Source organism: Myripristis murdjan, chromosome 11 (assembly GCF_902150065.1).
Source record: "Myripristis murdjan chromosome 11, fMyrMur1.1, whole genome shotgun sequence".
NCBI lineage: Eukaryota > Metazoa > Chordata > Actinopteri > Holocentriformes > Holocentridae > Myripristis > Myripristis murdjan.
This window is the reverse complement of record NC_043990.1, coordinates 13,555,488-13,578,566: the sequence shown is the minus strand read 5'-3', so window position 1 is coordinate 13,578,566 and position 23,079 is coordinate 13,555,488. Positions and strand designations below refer to the sequence as shown.

Sequence of the window (23,079 nt, the reverse complement as noted above, 5' to 3'; positions counted from 1 at the left end):
CTGCTGCTGTGACGGCCGCGGTGAAACGGTGCAGGAATGTGCCTCCCTCGTCTCCTCGCTCCCTTGCTCTCCATGCTGTCCTAATGAATCTCATCACAGGCCTGTGTTTGTCCCACTAGTGCTTTGTTTGTTGACCTTTATAAGACGTCATTACTGATTATCTTCATGGGTGTATAATTCTGCCCCATACCACTACCCCCTCAAACCACATCCACACACAGCCCCCGTGTGTGTGTGTGTCTGATCAAATGCCTCTTGTCAGTGTAACAGCCATTAACAATGAACAACGGGCATAAGCTTGATGATGTCTCCCTCCTCCCTCTATCTATCCTCTCCCTTCGCCCTGGAACACAATGTCCTTTAGCATTACCATTATTGACAGTGGAACTAATTGGCACATGGTTATGAAAGTCCCCCCTGGGCTATTTTAAATTGGACTGTGCAATTTCCTTCAACATCAGATAGGCGAGTCTGAGCACGGGACCTGAGGAGTTATTGATTATAAATGGTGAATGTGGGTCAGTGCAGTGCATCCAGCAAGGGGCCAATGATGTAGGGTTACATGTCTAGACTGGAATAAACTGATCTCATCTTCTGTTTAGATAATGGGTGGTAATGGGAGGAGGAGGGGAACTCTGTCTACTAGGCTTGACTGCCTACTGGGCCGTTTTCCTTTGATATATCTGATGCCTTAGCTCAGGTCTGAGGGTGTAATAGTAGCTATAGGTGAACTTCATCTGATTACTGCCTGAGTACAATCAAGTGCACAACATAGAGTGCTACAAATTATCTTCCTCTCTTGCCAGCACAACATTGATTTGGATGTAGAAACAGCAGACATTATTGATTCAGTTCATTGATATAATGAGGGTCTTTGGAGTAACTGGAGCATGCAATAGCATGCCAAACATGCCAAAAAGAACATGCAGTTATATGCAAAAACTCATTAAGACCAGTAGATGAATCTGGGTATCGCTGACTGCATACAGGATATTGCCTTTAGACACTCATTATGCTGGCAATGTTCTCTCTTTCTACCAGATTAGATTTGGTTTTTAAGGTCAGAAAATCACAGGGGTTCAGTCATCTAAGCATACATCAATATGCTGTCTATAAATTACAGATGCACCAGTATGTTTTTTGAGGCTGATGCCAATATCCTCCCACCTATAACAGGGTATGCCAATATCCATACCAATATGCATTTTTATAAGAATAATAATACAAATGCAAGATAAATGATAAGATAAATGCTTTTTAAACAAAATATCATATTAGTTTTACTCTGTGTTTCTAATTTTAGAGCTGTATTAAGTGGCACATACCGAGGACAAAAAGGTTGCACAAGTGCCAATGTCACAATTAGTCAAATATCAGCAGTGAAAATAAAGACCCATACTGCTATTGCATGTTAAAGTTGATGTCAGCCTGCACTAATAGTTTGGCGATATATTGGCCTATCCCTACTATAAATTGCCATTACAATAAAAGGCTCACTGATTTACATTGAAACTAATTGCAGAATTTGATTAATGCACCGTATGTCCCTAATTGCATGCATACATACACCTACTAATTATTTCAGCAGCTGTAACAACACTTTGGCATTGTGTTTGAAGTTGAAATAGGTGCTTCACACCAACTGATCATGCAAATGCACTGCACATTCGTCACTGTCATTGACTTGATATTGAAAATGTGAAAGGTCAAAGATTCAAGGATTATGGATTTGTGGTGGGTTGTAGGTAATACCCTGAAAGCTGATTGTGGCCATCTCAGGCAGCCGTGGCTGTCTGTCACTACCCATAGATGAAGTTGATTAGGCCACACTGCTGGTCTGCATTGATGAGTCCACGTCCTGCCCTGGACACTGGCCATATTGTCTCCTTCCCCCCACTGCTCGACCTCTCAGAAATATGACCCACAGGCTGCTGGCAGCCCCCTCAGGCACCTGCCAACCTTTAACCCCTTAACTTCGTGAGCATTTGGAAGGTGAGCAGGCATGGAGGTGGGGGGCCAGGGTGGGCCAAGTGTTGACATGGTAACACACAGGACGAAGAGCCTTCAGACTTCAGACAGACGGCCAGACTGTTTTTCTTTCACAGATCAAATACGTCCAGTTCCCTTCTTCCTCCCTTCCACTTTACTTTTGGTATACTTCCACTGGTATCTGTCATCACCTCTCTCTCTCTTTGTCTGTCTTTCTGTGTTTTCTTCTCTCTCTGCCTTCATGTCCATCCATCTCAGCGAACTGCACAGACAGAGCATCGAGGCTGATGTATGCACAGCTGGTCTTGACAGGGCCGTCCAGGAAACACGTGTGGTTTACGGATCCCCTGTTGATGCTCTGATTTGCTTTGGCTTTTGCTTTTCAGGGACCTGGAATTTTAACTGTGCAGGGGCTGCTGGAGCCCAGCTCAGCATGTTTAACCAAGATGGAAAACCACTCAAAATATGCACTGGCCTTTCCTGCCTGCTTTCCTGCCTGCCTGCCTGCTGGACTGCCGGACTGAATTACTGTATCGATGTGTCACATAGTGCGCAAAACTCGATCAAAAATGGCGTTTTTACCATTGTGTAGTGGTCCCACACCCACTTGCACCATGTGTTTGTGTTAACGCTGTATCATTACTCTCCCCAAAATGCTTTTCCACACCTCAGATTTATGGAAATAATAACATCCTAGTTGTTATGAGTTATAGGCAGAGTGTAAAGACATATATCTGAGGTTACACTAGCCTTAAAGCTACACCCCAAGGCCAAAGGCTATTTAATATAGTTTGATAAATTCACTGTGGGAGGTGGTCGCCTTGTCCCGCTTTCATTTGTTAAACCCTTAAAGATTGCCTCAGACTTCTTCTCTGGGTTCAGAATGACATCATGGGAATGGGATATCAATGTTTTTCATTTGAGTCTTTAGGTAACGTTAATGCCTGATATCACAAGGCACTCCAATTGGTAGAAGTCCTATTATGTATGCTGTTTGGATTGTGAAATAACCTGCACTTTCATTGTGTAATACACATTGCATCATTAGACGCAGGAAACAAAATGCAGTGCACAAATCCAATACAAAAGGATATGCCACTGGAGTGTAAATGTTAAAGTGAATTAGCCCTGCACTTCCTCTCGCCGCTACAGTGCACTAGGTTACAGTATGTGGCCATATGGGCTCTGTCTAGCATTACTGTCACCCCTCATTTATTATAGTGAAGGAAGATGGCCCTGCTATGCCCCCTCAAATCCTCTTAGCCAACATTTAGCTGATTGATTTTTTTTTTTTCCACTTCCTCTATTCAGATTATCAATGTGTTAAAACCAGGGAGATGTATATTATTAATACTTCAGTCTCATGGGTGGATGGATGGATTAGAAAGAGAAGCATAAATGTTTCAGCAGTGGCCATGTCTGGAAGAATAATATCAGAGCAGCTTTATTAAATTTAAAGGTCAAGGAAACTGAGTAAAAAAAAAAAAGTGATGCAATTCCACCGGACAATAGAAACGGTGAGACAATGAAGCGGTGAGAAGAAGTGGATCATAAAATTAAATTAGCATTGTGTCCTCATGTGTCGCAGCTCACATGTGCCAGTGAAAATTAGTAACTAGTTCACATTTCCAATCAAATGGAAATTCCAGTGCTATGAAGTGTAGGAGGTAGTTATCAAATCAAACACTGAGCTTGTGCCATAAACACATTACATATTCATGTTTCTTTTTATCCCTCTTCCTCCCGCATCTACTTAATTCTAACTGCGGGCCTCCGTCACAGAGATCCATGATAATGGTTTTGACTCAGCAGAGCAGTATTAAGCAGGTTCCTCGTAAACAATGCATTCCACTCTTGGCTATATATATACTACAACAAACAAATTAAGCCTTTTGAATGTGCAGTTTCACTTCGTGTTATTTAAGACAGTCGGGCTAGAGCATTCCAGCCGACTGAGCCCTAGTATGTGTTCTCCAGATGGCACAGCGCACTACGTCTCTCATAGGCTCTATAGCTCCGAGGCCCTTCATAAGTTCAGATGACTCCCTCCCCCCAGTCTCTCCCTCTGAACTATACTAAATGATGATCGTGGAGATTATGTATTGGTAATTCCTGCCAGGTCTTAAAAAGAATGCCCATGCTGTGTGCTTAATACTTAGTGGAGGGATTATGTAGACCCCTACATGTGGTGTTGTGGCTGCATACCTCTAGTCAGACTAAACCCAATCTGTTACAGATTTGGACTAAAGAAGAAAGGTGCAGCAAGCACAAGGGAGGGTCGTGTAGGGTAGGATGGGGGATGAGGGGCTATGCTATATTCATACTTTACAGTGCATTCCTCTCCCTCTATATCATGGGGGATCAGAGATAAACCTCCCGGCGGAGGCAGTATTTTTTATCTGTGTGTATTAGGACATTTAAAAGAACCTTGGCTTGTGTCAAGGCTATGGACTTTATTATTTTTTTCCCCTCTCAATTCCCTTTTATTTCTGCATTTTTATTTTCCCTTTGTGGTTGAGGCAAACCCAAAATCAGCCTATGGTTTCCTGTTGAATATGGGTCCGATTAAACACATATGTGGATTTTCATATCGAAGCTCATAAAAAGTAAACTGTGGCGATTTACATTACATCTACATAAAGAATGCTAAGCGCCCACACATGTGAGGTGTTAATGTCTGTATCAAAAGCAGATGGTCATTATTGTTCATTATTCTCACACAAGGTTGTTTCGCGGAGCAAGAATCTCACAGTCAGACACTGGATTTGCGATACATATAAAATTACAAAAGCATATAATTTCCTATCATGCAAACTCAGAGATTTAAACATTTATGGGGTGGGAGCTTTATGTATTAAGTTGGTGCTGAGTTTATATTTTGTTATTAGTTGTGGTTAACCAACAGGTGGCGTCCTTTTCTCATTACCAAGATAAACCCTTGTGATATAGGAGAGGGTAAAAAGTGAGTATCTTATATATATATACATATATGTATGGGTGTGTGTGAAAATTTCATCGCTCGTTTCTGTGTGTGTGAACAAAAAGTTTGAATTTATGCTTTACACATTTCTCATATAAACCCATCATTTAGAAGCACTGCTGTGTGTCTGTGGTGTTCACAAACTTGGCAGGAATGGCCTACTTTCATTTTTTATGGCTGTCTGGCACCCCAGCATGTATTAGGGTGTGGTGTGTGTGATGTGTTTCCATTGATTGATTGATCACCATATTTATCAGTGCATGTGATTCAGGCAGTACAAAATTTCTCTCTTCTCTACGGGCCAGAATCAAAGTGTGGTTGAATCCTGTATAAGGTTAGAAGTTGGCACTGTTTTTATAGCACCTTTCACAGTTACAAAAGGGCTTTTTAAAAAAAGTACATTCAAAACAAAGGATAAAATCACACAGGGAAAAGCAAATGTAAGCAACGCAAGCGGCAGTTCTGCAAAGAGGGAAACATAAAAAGTAAAACATAAAAAGGGAGGTCAAAGACATTTAAAAGACACATAAAAGTAAAAGATACATAAAAGCGTATCTATAAAAGTGAGTTTTAAGAGGTGATTTGGAAGATGATACTGATTTATCCGTTCTAAGCTCCTCAGACGGGTCGTTCGCCACACAGCATAAACAGCACATTTCAGTGCACATTTCAAAATCTTGGTCTGTTAAGTGACCTATCCTAGAAGAAGAAGTCTTTTTATAGGAAGAGTGCAAAACCCTCATCTTTCCAGGTTTACAACATATGTTATATAGAGGCCATTGTCACAGCTACAGAGCCTCTTGTCTGTTTGATGTGTTTAATGGGATGGGGGTTTCTAGGAGCTTCTGTAATGTCTTGCTGCACCCTAGTGGCGACGGTGTTGACCATCTCTCACAGTGAAGTTGGTTAAAAAAAAAAAAAAAATGACAATGTTGAGGCAAATTGGAAACTAAATTAAACAAAAACGCTAACTAGAAACCACGACAAAGGGAAACAGAGACTGTTGTCATAATTTAAACAATTTGCATTTATTCAGCGTTTATTTCTTTAATTCATTTTGTTTTGCAAACATTCTGCCAGCAGGTGAGGTTTACATGGATTCAAATCTGCTAATCATTTCATAAGAAGCTCTGCTCATTAACTTACAATCAAGCCAGGTTAAACTAATCAAAAATATTGTTTGAGTGAAAACAATTTTTCATCAATTTCCATCAGCTGATGAATCAATGTGGTTATCAGTCAAACAGTCACACCCAGGCACATGCACATTCACAAGTATACAGACACACACACACACACATACACACACGCACACATAAATCAGATTCATGTATTTGAAATACAAAATAGCAATGCACAAACAGAACCATCAGAAACCAGTGATTAGCTGTGCAGCAGAGGTATAATTGGAGCTTCTAATTACAGTATTGCCTCATTGTTCCTCCCCACCTCTAATCTACCACTCAATCACATTTACATCCCCGAAACAAACAATGACTTTGGTTGGGATCAAAATGGGTGAATAATTGGAAAGTATCTGCTAACAATGAAGAAATCTCAACAACTGTGAAGTTAGAGACAGAGTTAGCAGTTATAGAGGCATTTTTAAGTCACATCGTGTTCATATCTCTGAAACATAAATGACAATAAGCATTGAACATCGATGACATAAGAATAAACATTCCTATAGGGAGGATGACATTGGGTTTTGCTGTATCTACAATAGCTTTATAAATGTATGCAATTTAGCATCGCTACAAGTGCAAGCATCAAAGATATAATTACATAGTATGTGTTGGATATACCAGACACTACGTAAGCAATTCAATATTTCCTGCAAAACAGTGTGTAACAAAAAATGTAAGAAACTTAATTACATTTGCATATTTGTTGCTATAGAAACATTTCCTTATACAAATGAAATACAAAACAAAATCGCTGAGATGTCTAAAGTTTTCGCTCTAGCTGAGTAAATAGTTCACAACTGCCTTTACATTCCATGTTACTATATGACCTCAGATCAGCTGTCAGTTATTATTCAGGTTAGTGACACGGGGTTGGATGGTCACCCTTCTCACCGGGGTCTGATCCGCGTTGCGATTGGCCACCAGCTCCTGTAGCTGCAGCGCCCCTCCGCCAATGAAACAGAAAGCGGGGCACACGGGGCCCGAGCAATCCACGTGCCCCTCCCACAGAGGCCGCAGGGAGTGGGCGTCGTAGAAGGTGACGCGGCCCTTCTCAAAGTCAAGGCACACGCCGAGCCGGGGCGGCAGGGGGTAGGTGAGGCCCGCGGGTGAGGAGGGACTGTTGCCGTTGGTGATAGGGTCTCGAATTCCGTTGCCATGGCTACTGTGTTGGTGACTACTGTACTGGGGCAGGTAGATTTTGCCCATCCCCATGGTGAGGAAGCAGAAGGGCGGGATGGAGTCCAGTGCGTCCTCTGCCCCGCTGTCATGGCCGCTGTCGGGGTCGTAGCTGGAGAGAAAAGCCAGTTGGAGATGATGATGATGATGATGATGATGATGATGATGAGGCAGACAACTATGTAAAGATATTAAAATGATATTGTGTGAGAATGGATATAATCTGGGATTTTGGATTGTAATATCATGATATCGTATAAGTGTTGTCTTTTCCTGGTTTTAAAGGCGCCATTACAGTAATTGGATGCAATTTTTCTTCTGAGTCTGCCTATTATTTGCCTTTACTTGCTTGATCATCATAGCCACATTACTAATGACGGTTTAGTCTCAATTTCAAAGTATTCGTTCAAAGGTATCGTGATATTTCGTATTGACTATATTACCCAGCCCTAAACTCTTTCGGTATTTTAATCCTCTCCCCTCTATCATACACAGTCTCTATTTCATATTCATTTCTTGGTTAATTGGTCTACATTTTTTATTCTAGCTGCTCACCGGGGGCTGGCCATGTCCTGTGGAAGGTGAAACCACTCCTGCAGTTTAGATTCTAGACCAACTCCCACCTGTTTGACGAACAGAGGAAAAAACAGAAGTGAACTGTTTTTCAATAACGACAGAAGGGTCAAACACAAACTGAGGAATACAACAACAGTTCAAACTTGTGGTGGATTATGGGCAAAAAAAAAAAAAATACAAAAAAGAGACTGATTTGTGCCTGATGTGTGTCTTGCAGCAAATATTAAAATAATGCACCAATCCAGCCATCCTGCCATTCATAATTGTTTTAAATGTAGTAGAAATACATGCCACTTTATAAGAGGATAAGTGTCTTCTCTGGTGATTATTTCTAGTACAATCTCAAGCTGAAGCATCATCTTCACTTGCCTTCACCAGGTAAGACCCAGGCTCCACTGAGCATGCCCAGTAATGCCGCCCCTGTGTGATGGCCACATCCCCCACCAGAAGGTCCGAGGTCAGGTGACAGGAAGTGAGGGCGTGGTCAGCAGCCTGCAGCAGAGACAGGCCTGGGACACTGCGGGCACAGCGCTGCTCCTTACTGACCACCAGCCGGTCGGCATGGAGACCCCAGCGAGAGTCAAGGTAAAAGTTCAGCACTGGGAGAGGGAGGGGGAAAGGAGAAGAAAAAGACAGAGAAGGAAGACAAGGGAGAGAGGAGAGAAGGAGAACCGAGGGTAGAGGGAAAACAAAGGGAGAGGTGCGTTCAAAAATGAGGTTTAGGGGATTTAGAAATAAGGTTTTGTTGGAGTTGGGTGAAACAGAGGGAAAGGCAGTGGAACAGGTTTACAGTGGGGAAATAATAAGGAAAAGAAAAGAAGGAGAAGAGTAAGAACCACCTGAGAGGAGAAAGTGGGAGAGAAGGAACAAAAAAGAACAAAACATGCACCTCCTCCAGACAGAGAAAGGAGCACCGGAGGAGATAAGGAATACAACATTGATCTGTTTATTGACGACTCGGGGTAAAAATGCAGAAGGTTATCTAAAAAAGAAGCTTCGGCGAACCGGGGAATGCATTCTTTCCAAAGGAGGCACCATTACAGAGGGAACACACGCAGTATAGCAGGAAGGAGAAGAAGCCCAGGGGAACACAAGGAATGAACCGACCACGCAGGACTCAACTCGACCAGTTAAAAAACAAAACAAACAAACAAAAAAAAAAAGGATCTGAATGCGATCCATGTTGTTAAGGCTGTATGCCTTAACAAACTGCAAACCTCATCGGGACTTGGACAGATCTTGTTATGGGAGAGAGATTGGAAGGCAGAGGGGTGAGCAGGTGTCTAGATGGGGCGGAAAGAAGAGGAGGAGAGGGGCACAGGATGACCGTGAAGAGAGAGGGAGAGAGAGAAAGAGACGGAGGAAGAGATAATTATCTGCAATACAATGGGTTATGGATGCACTTCTTACATTCAGTAGGAGGCATGTAGGTTGGCGGCGTGGAAGGTGCTTAAGAGAGGATGGTGATGGTAAGTATAGAGCTGTGGTGTGGTGATGGCAGGAAGGAGGAGGGTGAGGATGGTAGGTTAGAAATGGGTGGAGAGTGAGAGGGAGGGAGATGAAAGATGGGGGAAAGAAGATGGGGATGAGCAGAAAACAAAAAGAGAATGAATTATTAAGCACTTCACCATGGTAACAATTCTAATGCTTATATTATGACTGATAGTAACAGTAGTAGAGGCATGCATGAGGCTGGAATGATGTGTGCATAATGGGTTATTCTGATGGCGGCCATAATCTTGTCACTGACTTAAGCGGCGTTATAAAGTATAAGTTAAAAGAACCGGCAAACATTGTCCATTATTCTGTGTGATTTGGTGAGGTTTCCAATCTGCTGCAATCTCCTCGGTCTCCTGGCACCCTGATGCAGTGAGGCTGGATGGGTATTCGTTTGTGGAGCTCAAACTGTCTAATGAATACAAATTAGTGACAGATTAGGCAGATAGAGACAATTTTCCTGTGTTCTTCATCAGGAAATAGTTCCCAAACAAAACTGTTGCCTCTGTGGGGAGCTGTGGATTATGACGGGTGTCTGCGTCATTGTTTTTGATAAGTTTTGCCGCGATCGAGTGAATTTTTGACAGTTTGAAATTCATAAAATAACACCTATTCAGCCCCATTGTACTGGGGTGCAGAGAGATAGAGAGGGTCGTGGCTGACTGGAAACCTTGCCAAATCACACCGAAGCTATCTATATGGACAGACTGCATGAGGAAGCCCTTTAAATAGCTATAAAATGACTGTTAATACTTCATGGTGTTTATGATTTTCTCACTACAAGTGAGAGAGGAAGGTGACACTTCACATCTAGGCAGTAGTTTACCAGCTGGATCTCCAACATGGATTGTTTCCAAGCAGAAAAGTCAAAGCCTCTCAGTTTACCTAGTAATTAGGATAATCAGAGAGTGTTATCAGTGTTTCGTCTCACCTGGTGCAGGTGGGGTGTGTAGATACACCTCCTCGCTGTATTCACCATAGCCCGCCTTGTTGCAACCCCTCACCCTCAGCACGTACACACTGTCCATCTCCAGCCTGTCAATCACAGCGCTCGTCCCATTCACTTCATCCAGTCGCTGCCAGCCCCAGCGTGCTGCAGCCAATCCTCCTCTGATCCCACCTCTGGATCCTCCCCCCGGCACCACTCCCCGTCGGCGATACTCGACAGAGAAGTGCCAGGCAGGCACAGAGTCCTGAGGCAGCCGCCAGCACAGGAAGAGCTGGTCGTATGCCAGTGTACGCTGGGTATCAATCACTGGCGCCAGAGGGGCTGGGAAAATAACGGGCTGAATGTGAGATCTTCATTTTTTCACTGAAAGCTCAATAACACACTCAAATGTTTGGCTTGTCATAGTTTGACTATCCTCCCCCTCACTGAACCACATTTTATTGTTAAGCATTATTTTATGGCATTTCTGCTTCATTGGGCAGTGTAAGTGGAAGCTGACAGGAAATTTGAGCAAGAGAAAAGGGGATGACATGCAACAATAGTCACGAGTCCAACTTGTGACAATGCAATCCACTGTGAGCCACCAAGAAGCCCCCTCTTTCCTCTTCCTCTTCCTCCCCTCCTCCTTCTGTCCTCTGTCTTTTCCTCCTCCTCCTTCTGCCTCTGCACTCTTGCCCTCCCATCCCCTACACTTGTCTCCCCTTCTCACCGTGGATGAAGTGCAGCTCCGTGAGTAATTTGAGTTCTTTGGACACGTCCAACTGGAAGTGTCTGAAAGACGGATCAGCAGCCAGAGCAAAACACTGGAGGTTCTCGATAGATTTATTTAACCTGTTGAAGTGAGAGAAGTGAGGGGAAGATGGTTGGTTACATGATGTAGGAGAGAGGGGGTGGATGGTAAGCTTAAGATAGTGTTGGTTGGCTGTGAAGTTATTTTATGGGCAAGACAATTAACTGACTACAAAATGTATAGAAAACTGTAGAGAATTTGTCTTTACATCAACATTCACACCGATACTTCTTAAGATGCTCACTAAGAGCTGATCAACTCATATAGCAAACCTAATAGCTCCATCTTGTGGCCATTTAGCTATTACAGCAACTACAGATGAATACAGAGAAACCAATTAAATAACAATTATCTCTCTACTAGTACAATATCTTTTTGTTTAAAGTTCTGTGATCTCTATCATTGAAACAGTGAATCTAATCTGAGAAATCTATCTATTCAGCAATGATAGAGAGCAATGACAAAAAAACCAAAAACATAGCACAGATCCAAAGACAATAATATGGCACTCCAACCTGTTGTGAGTCTGCCGGGCAGCCTGCACGAAGCAGGGTGCGTCTTGTTCCTTCAGCAGCTCCTGGGTGAACGCCATGAGGCCTGCATGCTCCATCAAGCTCCGTCTCTCCGCCACTTGAGCAGCCAATGCCTCGCTCCTCTTCTGCCGTGCCGCCTCCAGGGCCTGGGTGAGTGAAGCGTGGCGCTCTGCCAGAGCCGCAGTCAGATCCCTGACACTCTGAGCCAGCTGCTCTCTGGCTGCCACACTGTTCACCTGGTGGTGAGTCGCACAGACAAGTCGGGACGCATGTGAAAACCCTTTTAAAACACACGTTTGCCACATTGTATTTCACAGAGAGGAAGGGGCATAGAAACAGCTTAAAAAATGATAACAAAAACAAGAATTAAAATCAGTACAACACAGCTCCAAGAAGCAGGGCCAATGCAAATTTCTACTGTGGTGGTAAAAACTAGTGGTGGGGGAAATTCTGGAGGTTCTGGGAAGTTAAACTCTACCTAGTAATTATCTGGGAAGTGAATACAACCACAAAAATGTCAACACATACAAAGCTGTCTCCTTTTTAATCATCATTGCCTAAACAGTAACTATTTTATTTGACAAAATGTTTAATTTTCAGCTTTTAACTGTTTTCTGCTGTTATGGATTAAATCGTGAACGATAATGATCACATTTCTAACATCAAAAGCATATTCATTAAAATAGAATGGTCTATAATATCTAAGGTGCTTGTTTGGGGTGGTGCAGGGGAGCCATCAATCAACACATGCAAACTTTTGGATGGAGAACAGAGTCAAAAAGGTCAGGTCAGACAGAAAATCTGTGGTTAATGAAGACAGACAGAGCTCCGGAAAAACCTGTAATTAACACCTACACCGCCAATAACATGAAACTGGTTGCAGCGTGTAGCTCTGTGCTCGCTGGCACAGCAGTCTAATTGGCACTGCACCATAAAACAGATTATGTTTATGATGATTAGCAGAAGGGCATGAATCAAACCTTTTTGCCAGCTGTCAACAGTGCTAAGTGAAGTTCAGATTTCACAAGTTGATTTATTCCACAGCAGCCAAACGGCACAACAGGTTTTAAATGGGAAAGTCTGAGCAAACACAGCTTGGCCACGTGTCAAAGACGCTAATATAAATGACAGACATGATCATAATCTGCAGCGAGCTGAGGTCATGTCATACAGCCACAAACAAAAATATATGGCTGATGAGTGGCAGTAACTCCTTGCTCAGCGATGTCTTGTCTGTGTGCTGTATTATTCACCTCAGTCTGAGTGATGGCACTCTCCAGCTGGGTGATCTGAGCCAGAACTGTCTCCTGGTTGGAGAGAATGTAGTTCATCTCCTTGGCAATCTTCTCCTGTCAAAAAAGCAAGGCACACCGCAACAGAGTAAACAACAAACTGACACCAGAGAGGATTAATCCCACTACACAGCATTAAATTACCTGTCTCACCGCACTGTACTGTCGTGGCTCTGTGCTAAGCTCCTTGGTAGACTGCTGGATAACATTATACTGTAAACTTAAATTAATGGAGCCTCATAAATTTCTTCATTCTACTGTATTTCTTAAAAAAAAAAAATCCATATTGAGATTTGGGCCTTTACTCACTAACAACATTTCAGAGGATGTGCTCATCTGTATATTTGAAACATATTTGAATGATAAACCCCAAAATGTATATATGCATGAACAAGATCAGCATTTTTAACACCCTGATTTAAAGAGTCACTGAACCCCAAGCCTACATCTGCACGAAGCTGACCTCTAATGGTAGAAAGTAGGATGTTTTTGGCAGTGTTGTGGTGTAACTGATTACATGTAATTAAATTATAGAATCAATATAATTGTAGTCTTTTATAGTTATTAAGAGAATAATTTATTTAAATTACAGTTACTAATCAAACTGTTGGTGATTACAAAAGGGTTACATCTTTATATATTCTTTTCAATAAGAAGCTTATATGTAGAATATAACATTTATTCTGTTGGTTTGCATCTTTTTGTCATGCAGGAATGTTTTCTTTTGGCATCTTTCTAGACAACGGTGGTTAGCAAAGGCATTGGGACAAATTGGAGTGCGACACCATCAAGGGTAGCAGCGTCTCTATGTCTAGACAGGCCCCAATCATTTGGCAACATGTGCTCAGATTTTGAGCGGTGTTTTTGATTGGTTCTTGTTTGAATTTGCACCACCTCTCGTCTGTCAATCAAATCAATGCACATTGCTCTAAGCTGTGCTTGTGACCAGCCGACCACGTCAATGCGGGCCGTCGCACAAGGATGCCTTTCAGAAAAGGGCTCTAACTTTGCTGTACAGTGTGAGGCTTGTTTACCAACAAAACGTTTGGCTAGAAGAGAAATCAAAAAGTAATCAAATGTGATTATTTAAATTACTTCATAAAAGTAATGTAAATGATCATTGATTACATTTTTGACATGGTAACTAGTCATCTGTACATTTCCAAATTAACCTTCCCCACATTGGTCTCTGGTGTCAGGTGATGTCCTCACCTGTTTTATTCTGTGGTTGTGACGGGGTGTGTTTCTCTTTCAAGGTTACAACTCTGAATTGAGTTTCTCAAATCTATCCTAGGTCTAACATCTTTTCATAAAAACCTAGTCCAAACATCAGAGTCCTGGACTCCCACCTTAAGTGCTTGGTATGCCTGGGTGACAGGTAGGATCTTGTGCCCGGCATGGATGCGACGCAGCTTGCACAGAGGGCACAGCAGCCGCTGGCAGGATCTACAGTAGAACTGTAGTTTCTCCTGGTCATGCTCCGGACAGGTCAGGACCTGAGCAGGAGAGGCAAATCAAATGAAATCACATTGTTCTGAACTCTATTTCACACAAGTGTGTAAGAATACACTTGACTCAGATGAAAGAAGATGAATCTCCCTGATTGGATAGTCAAATAAAATGGTGATCTGTTCATCTTCACTGGTTAAATGAATGCCATATCACACACACACACACACACACACACACACACACACACACACACATACACACACACACACACACACACACACACACACACACACACACACACACACACACACACAAGAAAAGAGTCAAAACTTGTCCTTGCAGACTTTTCACGGATGAGTTTGTGTATGATCTTCTTTCACATTCTCACATGAGCACTTTTACCTGCATGTGGAAACAAGTTATGTAATTGTATGATTTATTCCCCACACAATCAAACATTAATGAAGGTACTGAATATATTGTTTGATCTTTTTTTTTTTTTTTTTTTTTTTTTTTTTTGGACAAATTCACACATAGACTGTTTTTCAAATGATAAGTCAAAAATATTAATTATAAAGTCTAACCCTCAACACATTTATGATCTTAAAATACACTGGCTCTATTTTTTCTTTCTTGAGGTTAATGGAAATCATTAATTCTAGATTAAATTAACCCTACCTCAAATATCTTACAAAAAGCAAGCACTATCTGCCGTAGTTAATTTCCAGTGGACTTACCAGCAAAAATTATTTTGAATGTGGGTGTGCCAATGAGCTGCTTTCAAGTTGTGGCAACGAAAAAATGCCAAAAAAAAAAAAAAGGTTTTCGCCACTTTTTCCTCATTACACAAACATGGCAGAGGACTGGCAGCCAGCAGAGTAAACGATAAAGAGCATGAGCAAAGCCAAAAGTATCACATGGACCATTTTAACTGTAATGTGTTGTAAGATTTCCAAGACAACTGTTAAAAGACACATACCCACAGTGTGAGAGACATTTTGTTTAAAGAGCATATTTTGGGTTTGACTGTTTTGAGATTCCCTTCATCCACCTGCATGGTATTGTAGAGCAGCACTACAAACTATGCAGACCAGTTATTGTCAAAATTTTAATAAGAATGGCTTGGCATGATGGCAGCCTAGGAAAATAAGGCCAGTGTTGAAAATAATCAGAATTATCCTTTTAGCTCATTTTTTCTACTGTTGCACCAGCTGCTGCAAGAGCATCATAAATACACTAAAAACAAAAAAATAAAGGTTTTTGCACCTTTATTAAGAATAGAGGCGCAAAAGGATGGTGTTGCTCCAGTGATTCTCCTTTCTGACTGTGTCGCTGTCCTGTGATACAACAGTCTGTCTCTTCCTAAGAGGCTGATGTGCAGAGGAATTATTTCAGAGGGAAAAAAAGAGGTTTCCTTAACAACTTTTTCATCAAAAATAAACTGCTGTTAGTGTTTTATGCTTGCAATATTGTCACCTTCTCTCAGCTCAACCAGTTCTAGTGGAGCAAACATTAGATCCACCGCTTGGCACTACCAGCAACAGTGATGGAGTGTGCTGCTGTGCCATCTGATGCTTAGAGCCGAGGGCATGTAAATATTAGAAATATTGTAGTGATAATGACAAATATGAGGAGGAGGATGACTCAGTGGGCCCCTTGCCAGCCTTATAATAGAACCCCCAAATCACTACTCTATCTTATTTTTTATATCTTATTTTTATTTTTGTCTATAATACACTTTGTAAGCTATTTTTAAAGGTGCTGTGAAAATTAAGTAGATCATTCTTTGTTATACCATATGTACAGAGTAAACGTCTGAATGTCTTGCCTTCGGTCTGAAGTTGAGTGTGGGCTGGATGTGTTCGTGCTGAGCCCGCGGCGTTCCCCAGGGGTGGTAAAGCTTGAAACACTCGTTACAGAAACTGGCCCTGCAGTCGGTGCAGCCCTTAGTGGCCTCCAAAGCTTGAGGAGGCTTACAAAACTGGCACATCACAGCCACACTACCCAGGCTCACCGTGTGCCGGTACCTACGAACGGAGGGTTGGAGAAGTAACGGGGGAAGGAGTTGAGGACAGATAAAAAAATGTAAATTTTAATGGCAGAGTATCATCTTAATTCATTTGCACTTCTATACTATGATAACTGATGGAGCTCTTATTCTGCTGACATGTATTTTGAGTGTTTGTGTTTTTATCAGTTGCAGTTAAACAATATAAAACTATGTTCATGTGCCCAAATACAATCAAAGCCTCATGAAATACTGTATAAGGCTGGAGAAGCTTCACTATGTCAGAGTGCAATAGGTCCTGTAGAGCAGGCTGAGACAAACAGTATCAAATGGGGCTACAGAACGAAACACAAAGCTGCTAGACTGTGAAAGTGCACGGTTGGCCGTAGCAGCCGTGTTACAGTGCACACTGCGCTGGATTCTTCGACAGCTCAGGTACTGCTGACTTATTACAGTCAGCATTTGCACGCTTCGTTTTTTCAGGGTTCCATCGTTAACTCGCTTAAGTGTGGCCCCAAGCATCATGAGAGCTGCAGGGCCATATCACTGCATAAATGCTTTTTTTTTTTTGCATGCATGCATCTCCAGCACACCACCGCTTGTTTAAATGTGTGTGCATGGTACCTACCTCTCCACTATACGTTCCAGGCTGAGGTTGCGTAAACAGTCAGCAAGACCCTTCTCCCCCAGCTCCACGTCTCGGCCACAGGGGATGCAAGGAAACATCATCACCAGGGGTGGGGCTTCCTTACGTCGTCGCCCAGGATACGTCCCGTATCCTGGAGACCAGGGGATATGCGGGAAGTGGGGTGGGTACAGCAAACACAGAGTCAGTAGTGAACAGGGAAAGATAGCAAATGATAAGAGAAGAATGTTTATTCCTGACATTATCTTAACCAAAATCAAGGTGGAAGGGTTTTGCTTCTATGTACTGACAGTTACTGTTTCTTTCCTCTAAGCTCTTTATACTTTTGTTGCATGTCAAAATTTAATGCATAGCGCTCCCAAAAGATAGCCTCCACATAATGACGTTACGGCTTTTAGAGAGGACAGAAAAAATGTTTTATTAAGTGTAAAGTCATTTATCATCTCATTTGAATAGTCAGAGTCATACCTTTCCTCCTCTACACAGTGCATAGTTATGGTGTATGAAGAGTGAATGCAAACCTGCCCGCAGAACACGATCAATAGGTCGCTGCTCAGCCTTCGGCATGGGCCTGCGTGCCTGACGGGGTGAGCGGGTGTTGGGGGTGGAGGCGGGCGAGTAGGGCTCTGGGGGAAGCTCTGGTGGTGGATAGCCGTTTGCCACCAGGACCTCAGAGGCACACATCAGGCAGACGCTGTGCTGGCATGGCAGCACTATGGGCTGTTTCACGATCTCCTTACACACCGGGCAATGCAGCTCACGCTCCATGCTCTTCATGCTTGACTGTCAGAGGCAGAGATGTGAGGGATTATAATCTGCAGAGGAGGGCAAGTGTAATTTCACTTCTGGCAGAGAATTTTTTCATCCTCCAAGGGTCATCAAGCTAGCAATAGGATGCATTATTAAAAGATATATAGACATTTAAAAAAAAAAAAAAAAAAAAAAACTTTTCATTTATTTATTTTTCAGACCCTGAACAAAATCTAAACAATATTGATGACAACAGAAGAAGAAGGAGGGAAAAAAAGATACATAGACATAAATCTGGACCATGCAAAACTGGTATGCAAACACACAGAATGACGATTATTACGAGTTAAAGAGGCTAAGACAGAGCAAGGGAGGAAAAACATCTTATAAGGATCAAAACATTGTTTTTCTTTTCATATGTTCAGCAACACTCCACTGCATGCATCCTTTACATTAGTAATGACTATTTTCCAAAGCATAACATATCTTTGTAGATTTAAATATTAACCAGATTTCACTGAATCAAACATTCAGGCAGCAGACCTTACTTGAATTTCTCTGCCATTCTGGCTAACATTTATGCATGAATTTAGTTTTGTAATACAATCTTTTCTTCGGGGACTATTTTCTGGTGAAGTTGTACATTCTGTTGAGGTATTTCCAACAGAAGAACTGCATCAATGGAAATTCTGAAAAAAATGAGTAGCCACTAGCCAGACTATCATACACTTTTAAATCAAAAGTGGAAACCACATTATCCTTTTCACATTGCTAATGTTTTCTTATTATTTGTCTATTGTGTTTGTGTTTCAGACAAAATATAAGATGCAATGTTGTTTGACAGGTGACGCAAAAAACTCAAATGTCAAAGAATTGCTCCAGCATATGAATGGACAAGCAGACCGGAAAACTTCAAATAAATGTCTACATCGAGCCAATGTATCACCCACATAACCCAAGGCCGGATGCTGACTGTGAGATTACCTAGTTTCAAGTCTCTGTAAGTTGATTTTCACACTGTAATGAAGTGAGTCTGAATGAATGGACACTTGGGAGATAGGGAAAATACAATTTAATTTTTGGAAAATGTTCAGTGGTATTTATAGCTCAGTGTACATTGCAGCAAATGAGTTAAAACATGCAAAAATGGTACGGCCCTTTAAAACCAGGACAGAAATTACAGTATGACCACATGCAAAGCTGAAAGGGCAGCCAATATAAATAGCTGTCCCAGACAGGCCAACAGGGGGCACCACACTTGTTAAATATGGATAAAGGAGCAGACATTCATTATTCACTCCACAGTGCATCCATGTGATTTAGACAGCTCTGCAAATGACCATAAGCTCTGTGGTCAGCGGCCACACACGACACACTGACAGCATCCACAAGTCAGCCTCTGGATCACTTCATCACATGTACAGAGGCTTGGAGCAAAAACATACTGACAGCTTGTAGCAACACAATATATACTGACACATGGCACAAAGGAGAAACTAGACCTCATGTACAATCCAGTGCAGACAATGCAAAACGTATGAGCAACTGCACACAGTGGGAATATTTAGCTAGATGCAGCCTTGTCTTTCTGATCGAGCTCAGCATTTGGACAAAATCAAATCGCACACTATTTTTGACCGAATACCTCAATATCAATATGGTGACAATATCGTGGGGCTTTCATAAGATATACACACAAGAGATTTTTGATAAATAATCATTTAGTAATAAAACAGCTTGAATACATAATAAGTTCAGAAAACTGCTTCCCTCTGGTGTAATGCAGCCTTTAAAACAAGGAAAAGACAGCTTAAACCATATCACAATACAGTATTACAACATTCAGAGTCCCAGACGATATAAAGTCTCATATTGTGGATTTGTTTCTTTGCATATCTGTTGCATTGTGGCAGTCGAGGGTAACAACTCTGGAGCATTTTGGGAGTCAATGTCTTGCTCAAGGACGCTGTGACACAGATGGACACACATAGGGCCGGTGTAGAGACCTACGGTTATACAGTAGCAGGACAGCCACTCTAACTACAAGGCCACCATTTTAACTGAGACCATGGTGAAAGATCCTAATTGCTTCCATTCTCGCCTTCCCAACACTGAAACGTGTGATAGTTTTAGTACAAGGATTTTTTTTTTTTTTCAGCCAAAGTATTGCATTTGTCTGATTGTGGCTCAATATTCCAAGCTGCTGAATGAGCCATTTTATGCTTGCCAATTTGGTGTGTTTTGCCTTTGTGGATGCCCTTGAAGGACGATATCTGCAGGAACCGTGGCTGAAACTGTTGACCCGTGCAACTGTTGCAGCGTCACTGCTTTTACACCTACATCGCTGGCACATCACTGGCACTGTGCGTTAACTTCAAAATCAGGGCAATGCAGACTGACTGGCCTTGCTGCAAGAACGGACGGGGAGGATTTCATCTTTATGATGTGATGTGACACCAGGACTGTTTCTGGCACTCATGCACCATAAAAGTGTTGCATCATCTAAAATTGCACTTGCACTAAAATCAATAATTCTGCGTGTATGCATCAGAGAGAATCTTGTGTGCCATAGGGGAACATTTATTTTATGTCCACAAGATTCTAAGTGTACATAGTTTGCACACACACACACACACACACACACACACACACACTTCAATCAGGATTACACAGAAAGCCACTTAGCACACCCAAGTTGATTGAATGCCCCCAGCAGGAGGAGGAATGACCATGCTGACAAACACAATCTTCCATCTTCCCTGAAATTTGAACAGCAGCCTACTCAGGAGAGAAATGAAAAAGAAAAAAATGTCTCTAGGGGGGTTAAAAAACAATAGTCATCAACAGAAAATAAAGGAACGTCCCCAGCTGTGACAGAACCAAAATATGCGCACAGCACTAAAACGTAAAGAAATGAACAGGCTTATGTCAAATCTTTAAAATACACATTTAAGTGACACATCATCTCCCTCTGGCCACCTCAATCTCTCTGTGTCATTCCGCCAATGTCACTCCGGCCTGTCCTCTCTCCGGTAATTTGACTATCGCAATCTCAGGCATGCAATTCCAGTGTTCACGGCGCAGCATGGGCTCGCCGTTCATGCTGAAAACCCAAATGTCTATCGCGCACCGCAGGACCCGGCGTGGTAAGCAGAACAGGCGTTGCGACAGCGCATCCTTACCTTCACCTGGAATCTGGGCGCCATGACAGTGGACTACGTGCACATTTCCAGCATGAGGAGAGCGATGCTCCTTGAAGAGAGGGGAGGGGTTTCAGGGGTGATGCACTACATCTCTACAACTGTGCAAATAGGTGGCTTATGGGGGGAATTATGGAGGTGACTGATTTACGATTCAGGATTATGGAATGATGTTGCATTTTCTCCTAGATCTGTTAATGGGTAAATGCAAATGAGGAGCCCTGCGGATGTATTTTTAGTCAGTCTATATGGCCCATTGTTCCCATCTCTGCAAGCTGGGTTGCTGATGTGTTCATGTTACAGCAGGCGGTGTTGCATACTATGCAGCCGAGCCCTACTTTTTCCTCCGTTTTTTTTCTGCTTCAGCATCCAAAGGTCCCGGTGCGCCTGCATCTCGTCTCCATGGAAACGAACATTTATACATCCAGTGAGCTCAGAGAAAAAAAAAACGTGGCAATTTATCACAGCATCCGTCCCTTTCTGCTCGATGCACGGTGAAGAGAACCCACAGTATGGCACCGTGTGTGCGCTTTGGTAAATTAAAATCCAATTTTCCCACTCTCCCTTCGACAGAGCACACGATACCTTGAATTTATTGCAGTTCTGATTAGAAATTCAGCCTACTTGAGCCTATTTTACTCGATACAAATCGATATTTAGGATGAAGTCAACAGCACAGACTGCTTAAGACATGCAAGTGAAAATGTAGGTTACGGCATCAAGAAAACGCTGCAGAGCTGATCATAAACACAGAATAGGGTTTTGTTTTTTGATTTTCTGTGGTATGGGCAGGCTATGTCTATAACATATAGGCCACATTCATTCATTTGAAATCAATATGCTGTAGACCGAATGCAGGAAAGTCAAAGGCCTACAGCCTGTATCTGTCACGAATGGCGACAGGTGGAAGAGAAACGTGTCGTTCAGTTCGTTTCTTCCGCTCCTCCATTCGAAACAAGCAATAAGGCGATGGAAAGGAAAAAGAAAGACACCAAACAACCACTGACTGCACAATACAAAACATCCATTTCTACTCACAGTGATACGAATCAAAGTCTCCATCGTCGATGTTCCTGGTTTGATATCCACCTCTGCCATTTTAAGAATTGGTAGAACCCCCTGTTGTCATCATCGGGATATAAACCACGATGTAATTAGGCCAGAGCCAGAATGGTGCATATTAACGACTCCAATAGATTATGTACAACTTTTGGTCAGCTGTGAGCCAAAAGAGAAGTGGATTCGGCGATTTTGTGCGTAATGAACGCGTAAGTGCGGCAGCCAAATGGCATTTTACGCACACCATATAAAGAGTCTGGTCAATATTACCTGTTAGATCATTTAAAAATGAGAGGAAACAACTGTTTAAAAAATGATATAAACGGCAGTGAAAATATCCACACAGACTGCTGACAGATGCCCCTGGCTTTCCTCCTCGCCCAGACATTCAACCCCCCACCCTTCCCTTCCCACACCGAGCAGCCTGCCCTCAACGATGGCACGCATCAGGACGCTCCTATAGCTATAAGGCTGGGCAATCCTCAACGTCATTGGACGGCACAAATGTGTTTAGTGGTGGATCAGAAATCAGTGTGCTGCTCCCCAAAGCACAAATAATCCATGTTTGTTCGTTTGATCGAAACCATTTTCGACGGACAGACGGTCTTAATGTTTTCAGAAGGCAAAGGAAAATCATTCAGTATAGCGTATTCCGGAAAGAATCCCATGTATCTACGCTGTTGATGAAAAATTAAAGACTGTGCGCTAGTTTGTGGAAAATTGGTATGCGACTAGGATTATCTAATTATATATGCTTACATACACTCAGCGGCCACTTTATTATAAGTTCAGCTGGGCAATCTAATGTAGTTCAATGCAACAGCTCGGCCATAAATTCTATCTTTTAAGAGAGAATATTGGAAACACCCCTCAATAAAATGCAGACCAGTACAACAGCACCACTAACTATGAGCTCAATGCCAAACATAGAATTGAATGAACACCTCTATTACTGTGACAAAAAGAAAACCTGAGCATTTTAGGCATCAGAAAAA

At 42.3% G+C, this 23,079-nt stretch overlaps 1 protein-coding gene across 3 annotated transcripts; it reads right to left on the bottom strand.

Moving 5' to 3' along the window:
• Nucleotides 1–6,001: 6,001 nt before the first annotated feature.
• On the bottom strand, nt 6,002–22,203 carry trim46b (tripartite motif containing 46b). Of its 3 annotated transcripts, none has more exons than XM_030063048.1 (12): nt 22,064–22,203; nt 17,589–17,858; nt 17,058–17,239; nt 16,250–16,448; nt 14,319–14,465; nt 12,931–13,026; nt 11,660–11,913; nt 11,064–11,185; nt 10,337–10,675; nt 8,278–8,507; nt 7,888–7,955; nt 6,002–7,444 (listed from the first exon to the last, which is right to left on the bottom strand). In XM_030063048.1, exons 1-12 carry the CDS (start codon nt 22,121–22,123, stop codon nt 6,997–6,999), a joined length of 2,415 nt encoding a protein of 804 aa, XP_029918908.1. In that variant the 5' UTR covers nt 22,124–22,203; the 3' UTR covers nt 6,002–6,996. The 3 variants fall into 3 exon arrangements, with proteins under 3 accessions (XP_029918908.1, XP_029918909.1, XP_029918910.1); XM_030063049.1 differs by having other exon boundaries at nt 17,058–17,208; nt 17,597–17,858; XM_030063050.1 differs by lacking the exon at nt 22,064–22,203 and adding an exon at nt 21,008–21,031 and having other exon boundaries at nt 17,058–17,208; nt 17,597–17,858.
• Nucleotides 22,204–23,079: the final 876 nt, after the last annotated feature.